At 44.2% G+C, this 19655-nt stretch overlaps 1 gene segment (V, D, J or C); it reads right to left on the bottom strand.

Moving 5' to 3' along the window:
• LOC147118400 (Ig heavy chain C region-like) lies at positions 1-18681 on the bottom strand. The segment is given in 4 exon segments: positions 1-456; positions 1441-1749; positions 3326-3637; positions 18596-18681. Coding segments are annotated over 4 exon segments (1056 nt in total).
• Between the last annotated feature and the right edge of the window lie 974 nt (positions 18682-19655).

Genomic DNA, 19655 nt, shown 5'->3' on the forward strand with positions numbered 1-19655 from the left:
TGACGATTGGAAGAAAAGGCCTTTATTGGTTTTATTCAAGAACTGAAATGCAATCGAGAGATTCTCATTGACAAGAATTGACGGTGTCCATCAGAACCAGGGAAATGTTGACAAAACTGGGTTTACCGCTGGATTTATTAACCGTTCTGTTGATGATCTTCAGGGGGGTCGCTTCATGTCCCACCACACAGGAGTAGGAAGCGCCGCTGGCCCACTCCTCCGCTGCAATGGATAACAGGCTGTACATAAAGAAGGAACTGCTGCCGTTCTCCGCCATCACCTCGGTGTTCTTGTAGTTGCCGGAATTCACCGTCTTGTCATTGACGGTCCACTTGACGAAGATCTCTCGGGGGGAGAAACCTCTCACTAAGCAGGTGAGGGTGACGAACCTCTGAGCGGAGACTTCTTCTGCCGGGGGCAGGAGGACAGACACGGACGGTTCCCGCGGATCTTTAGCTGCGGAACAATCACAATAAAGGTCAATAAACTGGAGAATTCCAGAGACAGTGAAACCGGCGGTTAGATGTGAGAGAAATGGGCTTTGTGCTGAATATTAAAGGTTTCCCTTTTCCCCTCTGTGTCTTGTCCGGTTTTCCAGCCCAGAGCAGAGGGGGATACAATCCTTCTCTCTGGGAGCTTCAAGTGTTGGACTGGGAAATGATATAGAATTTACATCATAGAAACAGACCATCCGGCCCGACTGGTCAATGCCGCTGTTTATGCTCCACACGAGCCTCCACCCACCACTCTTCATCTAACCCAAATAACATATCCTTCTATTCCTTTTTCTCTCATTGACTTATCCAGCTTCCATTTAAATGCATCATCTCTGGTCCCAGTGTGTCTAGAAAGTGGAATTACCCATTGAATTAAAAGAGTAGCCCATTAACAACAACAACAAAAACCACAACCTGTATTTATATAGCGCCTTCAACGGAGGAAAACGTCCCAACGCGCTGCACAGGAGTATTTCAAGACAATAAATTTGACACCGATCCACATAAGGATAAATTAAGGCAGGTGACCAAAAGCTTGGTCAAAGAAGTAGGTTTTAAGCAGCGTCTTAAAGGCGGAAAGAGAGGTAGCGAGGCGGACAGGTTTAGGCAGAGAATTCCAGAACTTAGGGCAGAGGCAACAGAAGGCACGGCCACCAATGGTTGAGCGACTTTAATCAGGGATCCTCAAGAGGGCCGAACTAGAGGAGCGCAGATATCTCGGGGGCTGTGGGGCTGAAGGAGATTACAGATATAGGGAGGGGTGAGGCCATGGAGGGGTTTGAATACAAGGATGAGAATTTTGCAACCGAGGCGCTGCTTAACCGGGTGCCAATGTAGGTCAGCGAGCACAGGGGTGAAAACACTTACTGGAACGAATTGGGCCGTGCACCATCACCGGAAATAGTCACAGCGTCTCACTTATTGCTACAATCTCACCGCTCACCTTTTCCCTTGTGGATGGAATCTCTTATAGGAGTCGGCATATCCTGATGGCTCACCACGCAGGTGAACTCATCCCCTCTCAGCCAGGCTTGTGTCGAGATGTTTAAGTTGCTGATCACGCTGTGGGGAACCTCTCCGGGTTCGACGGCAATCTCTGATTTCAACGTCTCCTTTTCTCGGGTCCAGGACACGTTGACTCCACAAGGAGCATTAGAAACGACGCAGGTTAAGGTCACCGTCGCCTCCAGTAAGACCTGTTCCAGTGACGGTTGGGGAAGAGTGATTTCTGGATCGTTGCATGAGGAATCAGCTGTGAACAGAAATGAAAGTCAGGCAAAGCTTCATCTTCAGAATCAGGACCCCAGTATTCAGTCTTCACTCTCTCAGGGAGAATAAATCACCTTTGAGATTTCAACCTCTCGTTGTTGCTTGAACACCATCGTTATTGGAAGGACAACGAATTGACAACGATTCCGGGAGACTCTTTAACATTTCCTGTGTATTTGCTCACAGAGCCACCTGGAATGTGCTGTGAAGCAAATAACCGGCGTAAAAAATGAATAACTCCGGGCGCAATAGTGTTACGCACTGAATAGCGCTCTTCCTGAAATCAATTGCTACGTTACGCCCGTCTATAGATCCTTGAGCCCGAACTTCCCGCTCATTATAATGGCCCCCAGGCTCAAGAGCTCCACACGAAAATTACACTGGTGCGAAAGGAGTGTCGCATGAAATCCAGGGCTTTAAGTGCAACAGGACACAAAGTTAATTTTCTGGTGCCTTGTTGCGATTTTGGGGGCGATGAAAATGTGTAGGAACCAGTTGCAGCCCCCGTCAGAGGAGAAGTGAAAGGTCGGGAGAATTGAGTTCCAAAGGGTCTTTGTGGTGGTGAATAATGTGTAATGCCGATGTGAAGTAGCTTGTTCATTTCTGTCATTAGTGAGCCTTTCTCATGTCTGGTGAGAGAGAGAAGGAAATATGAGCACAGGGCAGGAATATCAACAGAGGGACATGAGTAGGCCATTCAGCCCATCCAGCCTGTTCCGCCATTCAGTGCGATCATGGCTGATCTACACCTCAACACCATCTACCCGCCTTGTTTCTGTAACCCTTGATACACTTGACTTACAAAAATCTATCAATCGCAGTTTTGAAATGTTCATTTGACCCCCAGCCTCAACAGTTTTTGCAGGGAGAGAGTTCCAGATTTCCACTGTCCTTTGTGTGAAGAAATGCTTCCTGACATCACCGCTGAACGGTTCAGTTCTAATTTTAATGTTATGCCCCTTGTACTGGACTCCCCCACCAAAGGAAATAGTTTCTCTCTATCTCCCCTATCAATTCCATTTATCAACTTAAACACCTCAATTAGATCACCTCTTAATATTCTATAATCAGAGCAATACAAGCCTATTCTTTGCAACCTGTCTTCATAATTTATCCCTTTCAGCCCCGGTATGATTCAGGTGAATTTGCGTTGCAGCCCCTCTAAAGCCAGAGTATCCATCCTGATGTGCGGTGCCCAGAATTGCACGCAGTTCTCTAAATAGGGTAGATGTCCTTTCTAGCAGTGGGTCCCGAGACAGTTACCAGTAAAGTGTTCCAGACACCTACTGCCGCTCCGACTATGATCAACAACTGAGGATAAACTTGAGACTGAGGACACCTCACTCACTGTCTGACATCAGAGCAGAGGGAAACCTTTGGCGAAGTGATGGAATCCTGAAAGGTCAGGAACTCTGAGTCAGCACTGACATCGGAAGGAAACACAAACTGTGTGATTGGAAATTAGAAATAGTTCTGCGCTTTTTACTAATTCCAGTAAAAGTCCTGACTGAGATCAGCGCTCAGAATGATCTGGGATTTCTCGGGGTTGTGTCTCTTACCCTGAGATCTGGTGATGTTTTGGCTTTGGGTGACCCCTTGATGAGAGACCCGGCAGGTATAGACCGAGCCGGCGAACCACTCCCCGGCGGGGAATGACAGCCGACTGGTCGCCGAGAAGTTCCCGTTCACTTCAAAGACGGGAGAGGTGACGAATCCCGAATCCACGAGTTGTCCATTCTTCAGCCAATTCACGGTCACTGACTTTGGATGGAAATCGATGATTGAACACACGGCGGTTGAAGACCTGCTGATGATGATTTCTTCACTGGAACTCAGGGTGAGGATCACAGTTGGATGATGTACCACACGATCTGCAAGAAAACACATTTTATTGGGATTATGTGTTACAATCCAGACAATTAAGAAATGTAAAGCGGTTTTTTACACAGAATCTACAACACAGAAGCAGGCCAATCGGCCCAACAGGTCGGTGTTTATGCTCCACATGAGCCTCCTCTCTCCCTACTTCATCTCTCCATCAACACAACCTCCTATTCCTTTCTCCCTCCTGTACTTATCTGGATTCCCCTGAAACGCATCTCTGCTATTCGCCTCAACTCCTCCCTGTGGTAGCGAGTTCCACATTCTACCCACTCTCTGGGTAAAGAAGTTTCTCCTGAATTCCCCTTTGGATTTATTAGTGATTATCTTATATTTATGGCCCCTAGTATCGGGCTCCTCCTCAAGCAGAAATATTGTCTCTACATCTATCCTTTCAACCCACTTCATAATTCTAAAGACCTCTATTCGGTCATCCCTCATGCTTCTCTTTTCTAGAGAAAAGATCCCAAGCCCGTTCAATCATTCTGGACAGTTACAATCTTTCAGTTCTGGTATCGTCCTTGTAAATCTTTTTTCGCACTTCTCCAGTGCCTCTATCATTCTTGTAACATGGAAACCAGACCTGTACACAGTACACTAAGTGTGATACGGAGACCAGACCTGTACACAGCACTCTGAGGATGATATGGAGACCAGAACTCTGGACAGTACAGTAAGTGTGATATGGAGACCAGACCTGTACACAGTACTCTAAGGATGATATGGAGACCAGAACTCTGGACAGTACATTAAGTGAGATATGGAGACCAGACCTGTACACAACACACTAAGTGTGATATGGAGACCAGACCTGTACACAGCACTCTAAGTGTAATATGGAGGCCAGACATAAGCACAGCTCTCTAAGTGCGATATGGAGACCAGACCTGTACACAGTACACTAAGTGTGATATGGAGACCAGACCTGTACTCAGTACTCTACGCCTGGTCTAACCAAGGTTGTATAGAAATTGAGCATAACATTTCTGCCTTTCACATCCCCCTCCCCCGCACCACACCCTGTATCGGGACCTCCACTAGCTCTTGATCCCCTGTTATGGAACACACTCCTCATTCCCCAACCACTTTCACATTAGATTCTTTCACATTCTGTCCACTGAGCTCCTCCCTACATCCTTTTGCTGTCAGCCTCTTATTATCAGCACAGAATCAGACTATTCCGTGATATCAAAGTGACGTCATCTCCCCATTGTAAGATGCTGCCTTAAAACCTGCCACTTTGACGAAGTTTTTGATCAAATGTCAGAGTAACTACCAACCATACTAAAGAAATATGACATTTGTTGCGTGGCTTGGTGTCATATTTTATCTCTTGGGACGTTGTACTACGTTAAAGGCGCTATATAAATGCAAGTTGTTGTTCTCAGGGGATAGACTTGTTTGAATAGCGGTGGGATTAGTTTTCATAATCACACAACTCCTACAGGTAGATCTACTAATTGTAATACCTTTAAAACAAATCCCAGCATGTTTATAGAGCATGAACCAGAATTATAAAATAATACAACTTTATAGCACAGAAGGAGGCCGTTCGGCCAATCACGCCGCTGAAAAATATCTCCTCCAATCCCGTGCAACTTCCAATTTCCAATCTTTTTCTCAAATGTTCTATTTTATCGAGCTATTATGGAGTCTGCGTGCAGCCCTCTTTCAGATCGGACATCCCATGCCTAACAGCCCCCTATGTAGAAAACTGGAATAATACCCTCTCCCTTCATTCTGTTGCTGCTGATTTCAATCAGTGCCATTTACTCACCAACTCACCGACCTGGAGAAATATGTGTCCCGAATCCCTTCATAAAACCCTTCATAATTTCAAAACCCCTCTATCAGGCCTCATCTAAATCTTCCTTTTTCCCATGACAATAAAGGACATTTGCAATAAATGGTTGAAGTCTCCTTTAAAATGTGAACGGAATAATTCAGCGCACCAATTTGAATAGGGAACTTTTGCACAGCCTGGTTTTATAAGATTCAAGCTTTAGATGCATCGGGATTGATTCGAGCCTCTCTCTTTCCTTCTCAGAATTGGAGGGAGAGCGATGCAGTGTGACTTGTGCTCTAGCCCAATCTATTGAATGGATGTCTCCTGACTTTCCTCCTCCCACTCACTCAATTAAATAATCCGAAATAAATACAATTCCCAAAGCAGGTTATATGGAACGATGCTCTTTAAATGCTCCATTTTATTTCCAAACTACTTTCCAACCTCCCACCAGTGAGAACAGGCGCTACTTTCTGGGTCGTTACAGTCACTTCTTGTTGCTGTTTGTACCGAAAATAATCTAAATCATTGGGACAGGTTTCTTCACCAAATATCTAATCGATTGGTTATCAGCGGGTTCTATGCAAGGAAGGACAAAAATAACTAATGTGCTGACTGCTAATATGGCCAACTCTCGCTTCTGGTTTGTGCAGATAACTCAAACACCTGCTGCTTATTGGTCAGATACTGAAAGCTCGGTCTACAGTGTGAAGTAACAGAGAGGGTTGATGATGGTGTTGCAGTAGATATTGTACACACAATTTATCAAATGCAATTTGAAAGTCTATGTCATAAAAGGCGTATTCGGAAAATTGAAGCACATGGGATTAAAGGGATGGAGGTAACTTGGGTATGTAACTGGCTAAGGGAGAGGAGGCAGAGTGTCATGGCTACGTATGTTTTTCTTACTGGAGAGATGTATGCAATGGGGTCCCCTTTGGGTCGGTATTAGGACCATTGCTTTTCCTGTTTGATATAAACATTACCTGGACTTGTTTATAGGGTGTACAATATCCAAGTTCATGGAAAATGCAAAACTTGGCAACGTAGTAACTAGTGAGCAGGATAGCAGCGGAGTTCAGGAGGACATAGACAGACTGGTGAAATGGGCAGACATGCGGCTGATGAAATTTAATGCAGATAAGTGTGATGTGATGTACTTTGACAGGAACAACAGGGAGAGGCAGTATAATTTAACTGGCACTATTTTATGGGGGATGCAAGAGCAGAGGGACCTGAGGTGCATTTTCACAAATCTTTGAAGGTGGCAGGGCAAATTGATCAGGTGGTTAACACATTGTGTGGTATACTTTCCATTGAGAAAAGGGCATTGAATACAACTACAGAGTAAAGCGTCATCTATACTGTCCCACCATACACTGCTAGGGAAGATGCAGCACGGGTTAGATATAGAGTAAAGCTCCCTCTGCACTGAACCATCAAACACTCCCAGGGCTGGATCAGCACGCTTTAGATACAGAGTAAAGCTTCCTCTGCAATGCCCCAACAAACACTCCCGGGGCAGATACAGCACGGTTTAGATACAGAGTAAAACTCCCTCTACACAGTCCCATTAAACACTACCAGGGCAGGTACAACATGGGTTAGATACAGAGTAAAGCTCCCTCTACACTGTCCCATCAAACACTCCCAGGGCAGAGGCAGTATGGGTTAGATACAGAGCAAAGCTCCCTCTACACTGTCCCATCAAACACTCACGGGGCAGGTACAGCACGGGTAGGATACAGAGTAAAGCTTCCTCTACACTGTCCCGTCAAACACTCCCAGGACAAATGCAGCACGGGTTAGATACAGAGTAAATCTCCATCTACATTGACCCATTAAACACAATAAGGGCAGGTACAACATGAGTTAGATACAGAGTAAAGCTCCCTCTGCACTGTCCCATCAAACACTACCAGGGCAGGAAAATCTCGGGTTAGATACAGAGTAAAGCTACCTCTAAACTGCCCCATCAAACACTCCCAGGGCAAGTACAGCACGTGTTAGATACAGAGTAAAGCTCCCTCTACACTGCCTCATCAAACACTCCCGTGGTAGATACAGCACGGCTTAGATACAGAGTAAAACTCCCTCTACTCTGTCCCATCAAACACTCCCAGGGCAGGTACAGCACGGGTTAGTTACAGAGTAATTCTCCATCTACACTGTCCCATCAAACACTCCCAGGGCAGAAGCAGCACGGGTTAGATACAGAGTAAAGCTCCCTCTACACTATCCCTTCAAACACACGCAGGGCAGCTACAGCACGGATTAGATACAGAGTAAAGCTTCCTCTACACTCTCCCACCAAACACTCCCAGGGCAGGGATAGCACGGGATAGTTACGGAGTAAAGCTCACTCTACACTGTCCCATCAAGCACTCCCAGGGCAGATGCAGCACGGGATAGATACAGAGTAAAGCTGCCTCGACACAGTCCCATTAAACAGTACCAGGGCAGGTACAACATGGGTTAGATACAGAGTAAAGCTGCCTCTACACTGTCTCATCAAACACTCCCAGGACAAATACAGCACGGGTTAGATAGAGAGTAAAGCTCCCTCTACACTCTCCCACCAAACACTCCCAGGGCAGGTATAGCACGGGATAGTTACGGAGTAAAGCTCCCTCTACACTGTCCCATCAAACACTCCCAGGGCAGATGCAGCACGGGATAGATACAGAGTAAAGCTCCCTCTACACTGTCCCATTAAATACTCCCAAGGCAGAAACAGCATGGGGTAGATACAGAAAAAAATCTCCATCTACATGTCCCATTAAACACTCCCAGGGCAGGAACAGCATGGGTTACATACAGAGGAAACGTCCCTCTACACTGTCCCATCATACACTGCCAGGGCAAGTACAGCACGGGTTAGATACATAGTAAAGTTCCCTCTACACTGTCCCATCAAACACTACCAAGGCACGTTCAACACGGGTTAGATACAGAGTAAAGCTCCCTCTACACTGTACCATGAAACACTCGAAAGGGAGATGCAGCACGGGTTAGATACCGAGTAAAGCTCCCTCTACAATGTCCCATCAAACAATCCCAGGGCAAGTAAAGTGCGGGTTAGATACAGAGTAAAGCTTCCTCTGCACTGCCCCATCGAAGACACCTGGGCAGATATAGCACGGTTTAGATTCAGAGTAAAGCTCCTCGACTCTGTCCCATCAAACACTCCCAGGGCAGATGCAGCACGGGATAGATACAGAGTAAAGCTCCATCTACACTGTCCCATCAAACACTCCCAGGGCAGGTATAGCCCGGGATAGACAGGAGTAAAGCTCCCTCTGCACTGTCCCATCAAACACTCCCAGGGCAGATGCAGCAGGTGATCGATGCAGAGTAAAGCTCCATCTACATTGTCCCATCAAACACTCCCAGGGCAGGAACAACATGGGTTAGATACAGAGGAAAGATCCCTCTACACTGTCCCATCACACACTGCCAGGGCAAGTTCAGCACTGGTTAGATACAGAGTAAAGCTCCCTCCACACTGTCCCATGAAACACTCGAAAGGGAGATGCAGCACGGGTTAGATACCGAGTAAAGCTCCCTCTACACTGTCCCATCAAACACTCCCAGGGCAGAGGCAGTATGGGTTATATACAGAGCAAAGCTCCCTCTACACTGTCCCACCAAACACTCACAGGGCAGGTACAGCACGGGTAGGATACAGAGTAAAGCTTCCTCTACACAGTCCCATCAAACACTCCCAGGACAAATACAGCACGGGTTAGATACAGATTATAGCTCCATCTACATTGTCCCATTAAACACAACAAGGGCAGGTACAACATGAGTTAGATACAGAGTAAAGCTCCCTCTGCACTGTCCCATCAAACACTCCCAGGGCAGGAAAATCTCGGGTTAGATACAGAGTAAAGCTACCACTACACTGTCCCATCAAACACTCCCCGGGCAAGTACAGCACGGGTTAGATACAGAGTAAAGCTCCCTCTACACTGCCTCATCAAACACTCCCGTGGTAGACACAGCACGGCTTAGATACAAAGTAAAACTCCCTCTACTCTGTCCCATCAAACACTCCCAGGGCAGGTACAGCACGGATTAGATACAGAGTAATGCTCCATCTACACTGTCCCATCAAACACTCCCAGGGCAGAAGCAGCACGGGTTAGATACAGAGTAATGTTCCCTCTACACTGTCCCTTCAAACACACGCAGGGCAGCTACAGCACGGATTTGATACAGAGTAAAGCTTCCTCTACACTCTCCCACCAAACACTCCCAGGGCAGGTATAGCACGGGATAGTTACGGAGTAAAGCTCCCTCTACACTGTCCCATCAAACACTCCCAGGGCAGATGCAGCACGGGATAGATACAGAGTAAAGCTCCCTCTACACTGTCCCATTAAACACTCCCAGGCCAGAAACAGCATGGGTTAGATACAGAAAAAAAGCTCCATCTACATGTCCCATCAAACACTCCCAGGGCAGATACAGCCCGGGTTAGATACAGAGGAAAGGTCCCTCTACACTGTCCCATCATACACTGCCAGGGCAAGTACAGCACGGGTTAGATACATAGTAAAGTTCCCTCTACACTGTCCCATCAAACACTACCAGGGCACGTTCAACACGGGTTAGATACAGAGTAAAGCTCCCTCTACACTGTCCCATCAAACACTCCCAGGGCAGGTATAGCCCGGGATAGATGCGGAGTAAAGCTCCCTCTACACTGTCCCATCAAACACTCCCAGGGCAGATGCAGCAGGTGATAGATACAGAGTAAAGCTCCATCTACATTGTCCCATCAAACACTCCCAGGGCAGGAACAACATGGGTTAGATACAGAAAAAAACTCCATCTACATGTCCCATCAAACACTCCCAGGGCAGGAACAGCATGGGTTTGATACAGAGGAAAGGTCCCTCTACATTGTCCCATCATACACTGCCAGTGCAAGTTCAGCACGGGTTAGATACAGAGTAAAGCTCCCTCCACACTTTCCCATGAAACACTCGAAAGGGAGATGCAGCACAGGTTAGATACCGAGTAAAGCTCCCTCTACAATGTCCCATCAAGCACTCCCAGGGCAAGTAAAGTACGGGTTAGATACAGAGTAAAGCTTCCTCTGCACTGCCCCATCAAACACTCCCGGGGCAGATACAGCACGGTTTAGATTCAGAGTAAAGCTCCCTCGACTCTGTCCCATCAAACACTCCCAGGGCAGATGCAGCACGGGATAGATACAGAGTATAGCTCCATCTACACTGTCCCATCAAACATTCCCAGGGCAGGAACAACATGGGTTAGATACAGAGGAAAGCTCCATCTACACTGTCCCATTAAACACTACCAGGGCAGGTACAGCACGGGTTAGATACAGAGTAAAGCTTCCTCTACACTGTCCCATTAAACACTACCAGGGCAGGTACTACATGGTTTAGGTACAGAGTAAAGCTACCTCTACACTGTCCCATTAGCACTCCCAGGGCAGAGGCAGCACGGGTTAGATACAGAGTAAAGTTCCCTCTACACTGCCTCATCAAACACTCCCGTGGTAGATACAGCACGGCTTAGATACAGAGTAAAACTCCCTCTACTCTGTCCCATCAAACACTCCCAGGGCAGGTACAGCACGGGTTAGATACAGAGTAATCCCCCATCTACACTGTCCCATCAAACACTCCCAGGGCAGAAGCAGTCCGGGTTAGATACAGAGTAAAGTTCCCTCTACACTGTCCCTTCAAACACACGCAGGGCAGCTACAGCACGGGTTAGATAGAGAGTAAAGCTCCCTCTACACTCTCCCACCAAACACTCCCAGGGCAGGGATAGCACGGGATAGTTATGGAGTAAAGCTCCCTCTACACTGTCCCATCAAACATTCCCAGTGCAGATGCAGCACGGGATAGATACAGAGTAAAGCTGCCTCTACACAGTCCCATTAAACACTACCAGTGCAGGTACAACATGAGTTAGATAGAGAGTAAAGCTCCCTCTGCACTGTCCCATCAAACACTCCCAGGGCAGGAAAATCTCGGGTTAGATACAGATTAAACTACCTCTACACTGTCCCATCAAACACTCCCCGGGCAAGTACAGCACGGCTTAGATACAGAGTAAAACTCCCTCTACTCTGTCCCATCAAACACTCCCAGGACAAATACAGCACGGGTTAGATACAGATTAAAGCTCCATCTACATTGTCCCATTAAACACAACAAGGGCAGGTACAACATGAGTTAGATACAGAGTAAAGCTCCCTCTGCACTGTCCCATCTAACACTCCCAGGGCAGGAAAATCTCGGGTTAGATACAGAGTAAAGCTACCTCTACACTGTCCCATCAAACACTCCCCGGGCAAGTACAGCACGGGTTAGATACACAGTAAAGCTCCCTCTACACTGCCTCATCAAACACTCCCGTGGTAGATACAGCACGGCTTAGATACAGAGTAAAACTCCCTCTACTCTGTCCCATCAAACACTCCCAGGGCAGGTACAGCACGGGTTAGATACAGAGTAATGCTCCATCTACACTGTCCCATCAAACACTCCCAGGGCAGCTACAGCACGGGTTAGATACAAAGGGAAATTAGAGAAGCGTGCGATAAGAGCACAGCTGTCATCATGGGTGACTTTAATTTACATATTGATTGGACTACCCAAATTAGTAAAAATTCTGAGGAGGAGGAATTCCTGGAATGTTTTCGGGACGGTTATCTGGACCAATATGTCAAGGAGCCGACTCGAGATCAGGCCATTTTAGACTGGGTATTGTGCAATGAGAAGGGACTTATCAGCAATCTTCTTGTACGAGGCCCCTTGGGTCAGAGCGATCATAATATGATCGAGCTCTCAGTCGAGATGGAGAGTGAGGAAATTGAATCAGAGACTAAGGTCCAGAACTTAAATAAAGGGAATTACGAGGGTATGAGACGGGAATTGGGTAAGATTGATTGGGTGGTGTTTCTGGGGGGATTGACAGTGGATAGACAATGGCAAGCATTCAAAGATAGAATGGAAGAATTCCAGAACATGTTTATACCGGTTTGGCATAAAAATAAACCTAAAAAGGTGACTCAACCGTGGATAATGAGGGAAATTAGGGACAGCATAAAATCAAAAAAAAGGGCATATCAACTGGCAAAAAAAAGCACCAGACCGGAAGATTGGGGGCAGTACAGGATACAGCAAAAGAGGACAAAGGGATTAATCAGGAAGGGGAAAATAGAATACGAAAGTAAACTTGCAGCAAACATAAAGACAGACTGCAAAAGCTTTTATCGGTATATCAGGAGGAAAAGACTGGTAAAATCCCAAGTCGGTCCCTTGCAGTCCGATTCGGGAGAATATATAATGGAGAATAAGGAAATGGCAGACCAATTAAACTCATACTTTGGTTCTGTATTCACAAAGGAGGACACAAATAACCTCCCAGGAATATCGGCAAACATAGGGACTAATGAGAGGGAGGAGCTGACAGAAATTAGTATCTCTAGGGATATGGTGTTGGGTAAGTTGAGGGGACTGAAGGCCGACAAATCCCCGGGGCCTGATAAACTACATCCTAGGGTACTTAAGGAGGTGGCCCTGGAGATAGCAGATGCTCTAAGGATCATCTTCCGGAACTCCATTGACTCGGGAACAGTACCCGTGGATTGGAGGGTAGCTAATGTTACCCCAATATTTAAAAAGGGGGGTAGAGAGAAAGCAGGGAATTATAGACCAGTAAGCCTTACATCGGTTGTGGGCAAAATGCTAGAGTCCATTATTAAGGATAAAATAGCGGAGCACTTGACAAATGGGGAAAGGATCGGACAGAGTCAACATGGATTTACAAAGGGTAAATCGTGTTTGACTAATCTGCTGGAATTTTTTGAGGAAGTAACTGGTAAAATAGATGGGGGAGAGCCAGTGGATGTGGTGTACCTTGACTTCCAGAAAGCCTTCGATAAGGTTCCACACAAAAGATTATCATGCAAAATTAAGGCTCATGGGATTGGGGGCAAAGTATTAACGTGGATAGAGAACTGGCTGGCGGATAGAAAACAGAGAGTTGGAATAAACGGCTCGTTTTCGGAGTGGCAGGCAGTGACCAGCGGGGTGCCGCAAGGATCTGTCCTGGGACCCCAGCTGTTCACAATATATATAAATGATCTGGATCAGGGAATTGGATGCAATATTTCCAAATTCGCTGACGACACTAAACTAGGAGGAGGGGTGGGCTCTGATGAGGATGTCAGGAGGCTACAGTGCGATTTGGGCAGGTTGGGGGAATGGGCGGATACATGGCAGATGCACTGTAATGTGGATAAATGCGAGGTTATCCACTTTGGGGGTAAAAACAGGAGGGTAGATTATTCTCTAAATGGCAATAGATTGGGAGATGGGGAAGTGCAGAGGGACCTGGGTGTTCTTGTGCACCAGTCACTGAAGGAGAGCATGCAGGTGCAACAGGCGATTAAGAAGGCAAATGGTATGTTGGCCTTCATATCAAGGGGGTTCGAGTATAGGAATAGGGATACCTTACTACAGCTGTACAAGGTGCTGGTGAGACCGCATCTGGAGTATTGTGTACAGTTTTGGTCGCCCCATCTGCGGAAGGATGTTCTTGCCATGGAAAGAGTGCAACGGCGATTCACCAGGCTGATACCTGGAATGGCGGGAATGACCTACGAAGAGAGATTAAATAGTTTGGGCTTGTACTCACTGGAGTTTAGAAGATTGAGAGGGGATCTCATCGAAACATATAAAATTATGGCAGGCCTGGACAGGCTGAATTCAGAGAGAATGTTTCCAATGGCCGGGGAGCACAGAACCAGGGGCCACAGTCTAAAAATAGCGGGCAAATCATTTAAAACAGAGATGAGGAAGAATTTCTTCACTCAAAGAGTGGTGAGCCTGTGGAATTCCCTGCCACAGAGGGCTGCGAAGGCTAATTCAATAAATATTTTCAAGAGAGAATTGGATATATTTCTGAAGGCTAAGGGGATTAAGGGTTACGGAGAAAAGGCGGGGACGGGGTACTGAACTGGTAAGATCAGCTATGATCTCAGACGAAGATCAGCCATGATCTCATTGAATGGCGGAGCAGGCTCGAAGGGCCGAATGGCCTACTCCTGTTCCTATCTCTATGTTTCTAAAGCTCCCTCTACACTCTCCCACCAAACACTCCCAGGGCAGGTATAGCACAGGTTAGATACAGAGTAAATCTCCCTCTACACTGTCCCATCAAACACTCCCAGGGCAGGTACAGCACGGGTTAGATACAGAGTAAAGCTCCTTCTAAACTGCCCCATCAAACACTCCCAGGGCAGGTACAGCACTGGTTAGATACAGAGTAAAGTTCTCTCTACACTGCCGCATCAAGCACTACCAGGGCAGGTACAGCACTGGTTAGATACAGAGTAAAGCTCCCTCTACACTGTCCCGTCAAACACTCTCAGTGCAGGAACAGCGTGGCTTAGATACAGAGTAAAACTCCTTCTTGATACAAGCTTCTGAAATAAATGAGTCGAATTATACTCCATGAAACACAAGAGAACAAACCAGCAGGTTTGCAACCAGTCAGGAGGACTCCTGATTCTCACACAGTGGGCATGCGCACAGAAACAGAACGATCACAAACGGTGCAACAATCGCGCTCTCGGCAGATAGATCTCTTCAATCTGTCAATTTCAGTGAATCTGATTTCTAATTGATCTCTTATCAATTCCGACCACCTCAAGTCCGCATGTTTTCTGAAATTAAACTGATATTAATTTGAAGAACTGTTTTCGATTTCCAACCATTTCTCCTTCCCTGTCTACAATCTTATAAACCGAGTAAGATTTAGTTTCCCTGAAAACAAGTTTACTGAAATAATTCACATTCCAGGGTAATTTGCTGCATAAAACAGGGACTCCGTGACAGAGTAAGAATATAACAAACCAGGAGTCAATTAAATTGAAGACCGGTTACTCACTGGTTTAATATAATTTCATAATTAAATATAACCTGGAAAATCATCGAGACAAAACATTAAAATCTGCGACGACACGTTCTCGAGCTGAGCACAGCTGAGTAAGACGATAGCAGAATACTGCAGATGCTGGAACCCGAAATAACAACAGAAAATGCTGGAAAAACTCAGCAGGCCAGGCCACATCCGTGGAGGGAAATTAGAGTCGACGGTTTGGGTCTAGTCCTTTTTCAAACTGGAAAGGAAATGAAATAGATCGAAAGGCAGGGCTGGGACAGGACAAAAGAAGTGAAGCGACATTAAGAGGTATTCAAAACGAGACCAGATGGTGATAGGACAAGTGGAGACAAAAGACAGCTCAGATTAGGTGTGAAATGTTCTGGCAGAATGAGAGACATATATTGTTTCTAAATACATTTTTGACATAATGAAAGACATATATTGTTTCTAAATACATTTTACACATAATTTAAAATTCTCTCCAACTCTTGAGATTTTGCAATAACTGTAATCCTGTCCAGTATACAACGCAATTTTGGGAGGTCATTTATGTTTAATAAATTCACACTGGTATTAAACTCTAAGTTAATATTGATTTTATCTGGTGTTATGCTGCATTATAAGATTAGTTAATATTAATTTTAATCCTGTTTCTGCCTAGTAACTCATAGGGGTCCAATTTCATTGAAATGGCACTTGTCAATATTAAAATATTAAAAATTATATTAAGAGGTAAAGACATTCAGACAAATATTATTTTGACTTAAATCAAATCACATTTGAATAAGTTAAAATGGTGACTAACTGCTAATATATTCCCGCTCTCTATCTACACACTTGTAAACTCTGCATGTTTCTGAACTCTCTGATACAACATAAAATCCATCTTTTCTCAGAGTGGATTTCACATGATGGATTCAGGAGTGGACTATTTTAAATAGTTCAAAGTCTGGCCGTGGTCACATCTCACTAACTACCGATGGACTGTAACACCGTGTGTTTACTAAAGCAGGGCTCTCGAGTTTAAACATTGTCCTCAATCTTAACTGTAAAAGAATAATTTTATGAATTAAAAGACAAGCAGCTAGATTGCAGTCAATATCAGAACCTCCGCTGTTTAATAACAACACAGACAATCTTTTTATATTTTACTTCTGTAATTCACACAATGCCCGTAAATTAATTATTAAATATATTCTGCTATTTATTGAACATCAGTTCCAGAATGATCAGTGTAAAACTGGCGGAGAACAAATCAATCAGACCATCTGCGACACTGAAATTTAATGAGCAAATGGAGGCGAGATTTTGTTGATCAATTTAACATTAATGAGAATTAAACATAACTCTTAGATGTAATCTGTTCACTCTTTATAATTCTACCCCGTATACAACACAGCTATGGGAGACAGGATTTTGTTATTACATTCAAAAATAATATTAATCTTTTGTAATTAAATTAATCTGCTTGAATGTCAGTGGGTTATTTGTCTGTCTCCAGCCTTATGCAGTCTGCACCTTCCTTGAATTTAAATAGAATCATATTAACAATTCTTTGACTGCCTGCAACCACTCAACCTAAGATCTTACAAACTGTTTAAGGTCAGTTTAGTGATAATTGTCTCGCTATCAAACAACAAAAAATATTGAAGGAATAACATGGTTTCTGCTGCACAGCAATAATTTAATAACCTGGCAGATTATTTCATTTACAAACTGCAATTTATAATTCGCATTTAATGCATAATTAAATAAAATCTGTGTTTCATCTGTGTAAAATTGGGAGATCACAATTAATGTCAAACCCTCATTGAACTGAAGACTGTGGTGGAATCAATCTGCTGTTATTAAAATAATTTCAGACATCATCAGAAATTGTCTCCAGCATCTAACATTCTCCGCTCACGTTAATTGTGACCAGAGCTCAGCAGAATTGTGGAAGGTGAATAATGTTTTATACATTAATATTAATACTCCAGCATATTTAGTGATATAGGGCAATATTGCCGCATTATAATTGTTTGAGTTATATTAATTTAACTCTCCTTCAACCTGCAAATTGCTAATTATATAATTGGTAATTACAGTAACATTTCACATATTAAATCTGAGCACCGTAAACCATAGATTAATAGTTGAATCTGTAATTCTCACTTAAATTAAACATGCATTAAATTATTTTTGATTTATTAAATCTACATGTTGTCTTCCGACAATCATCTTTCAAAGATCAGAAAACCTGCAGCAGTTCGATGTCACCGAGATTAAACATTGCAGAAACTCCAAAGTTTCACAAACATTACTTATTCAAAGTAACCCAGGCCCACACTCTCCTCAGCAGATAAACAGCAAATCACATCACTGAGGGTCTGAATTCCGCAACAGGACGTTCTGTGGAGGAGCAGCTTAATTCTCTAAACCCTTTCAGCAGAATCAAATGTAACATTACAAAAAAATCTCAATACAGAATCCAGCGAACCCATCTATCACTGTATGAATTAATTATTAAAATAAACATAAATATAAAATAATGACAGCAGAATTGTGAGTAGACTGATCATGTTTAATACATTAATATTGATATAGAATATTGTTGTGATATTGAGTGATAATACCACAGTATAATAATTTAATTTATATTAATTTAAATCTGATTCAGGCAACAAATGTGCAAATTATTTAGTTATTAATTGCAATAACATTTCACTTATTGAATATGACCGTTGGTGAATATTAGCTTAATAGATGACAATGTAAATATCACAAATAGAAATACATTAAAATATCTGCAGATTATTTTTGACGGCTAATGCTTTCTGCTTTCTGCATAAAATTTTATTTCAAACACATTTATTCACATAATGTTTACATTTGATCAGAAAATCCGCAACTATTAGATGTCACCGAGATTTAAAATTGTAGAAACGCCAAACAGTTTAACAACTGTTATGTACTTAAAGCAATCCAGGCGCACAGTCTCATCCGCCAATAAATACCAATCACAGCAACCAGGGGCTCAATCCCTCAACAACACTTTTTTCCTGGAGAAGCAGTTCAATTCTATGAACCCTTTGCAGCAGAATCAAATGAAACGTTGCAAAACATCTCAATACAGAATCCACCGAACCCAAGTGTCAGTGAATGGATGAATTATTGAAATAAACGGATGTATAAAATAAAGACACAGGTACAACAGTTACTGAAAGTGAATGTTTCTTACCTGCAGCCACCGTCACAATGGTGCCTTGCCCCCAGTAGTCCATAGTGTCACAGTGTTACATTCCCCGGGCTGGGTCACACAATAACCGGCTCTGCGTAAAACAGAGAGAAATCCAACATTAGTTTAAATATTCACATCCCAGAGGCAAAGAAATGTCACGATGGATCTTCATAAAATGATAAATGTGTTAATGGATACTTTTCACTCTTTATAAAATGCCCTGATGTTTTATATTTCACAGAGTAACCCATGGTCATTTAATGAAATCACCAACTGATCAATGATTAATTATCACAGTTTATCCATATTAAGCTGTGCTAGTAGACAGTGCTGGACACAAATAGGACTTCACTGCATCTACAGTTGGATTGTGAAAGCGAGCACTGACCAAGACTCTCACAGTTAGTGCTGAGGGGTTTTGTATTGACAGTAACTGCTGTGCCACCCCAGTATACTACCCCCTGTTGTACCACAGTGACAGGAACCCGCACAGATACTGCACTCACTCCCTGTTCAGTGCCGCCTCTCAACATTCACTTCAAATAGACATTCACTTCTGATCTAGTTTAGAATTTATCCAACAGTTTACACAACGTAATAGAAAGTGAACACAGTCCCAACCAACTCCCTCCAGGTATCAATCATATTGAGACGAGCATTAAATCCAGCTCTGCCATGGCTGACACTGTGAACAGTAAACGTGAGCACAGCCAAAACCTCTCCTCAGTACATCGGTTACTGCGCTAGATTTTTACCATTGAATTTTCAGTGTAGTAAGAAGCGGCGTGTGGACTGGTTTTGAACAATGCTATTAAGATCGCGTTTAATACAATTACTGACCGTCAGATTATGATGGAAGTTGTTGAATGTCCGCTCGTTCTGTTCTTGTACGGGTCCAGCCCTGGTTCCTCTCGCTGTGACTCTCTTGCACAGTAATAGATGGCGGTGTCTTCGGTCTTCAGGTTCTTCATGTCCAAAGCGAAGATGCTGTTTGAAGTGTCTTTGGACGCAGTAAATCGGCTCTGAATCCCTGGGGCGTAGCCGTTGTTGGATGAACTGT

This window comes from Somniosus microcephalus, chromosome 4 (genome assembly GCF_052327205.1).
Source record: "Somniosus microcephalus isolate GS21.2 chromosome 4, FLI_Smic_1.0, whole genome shotgun sequence".
Lineage (NCBI taxonomy): Eukaryota > Metazoa > Chordata > Chondrichthyes > Squaliformes > Somniosidae > Somniosus > Somniosus microcephalus.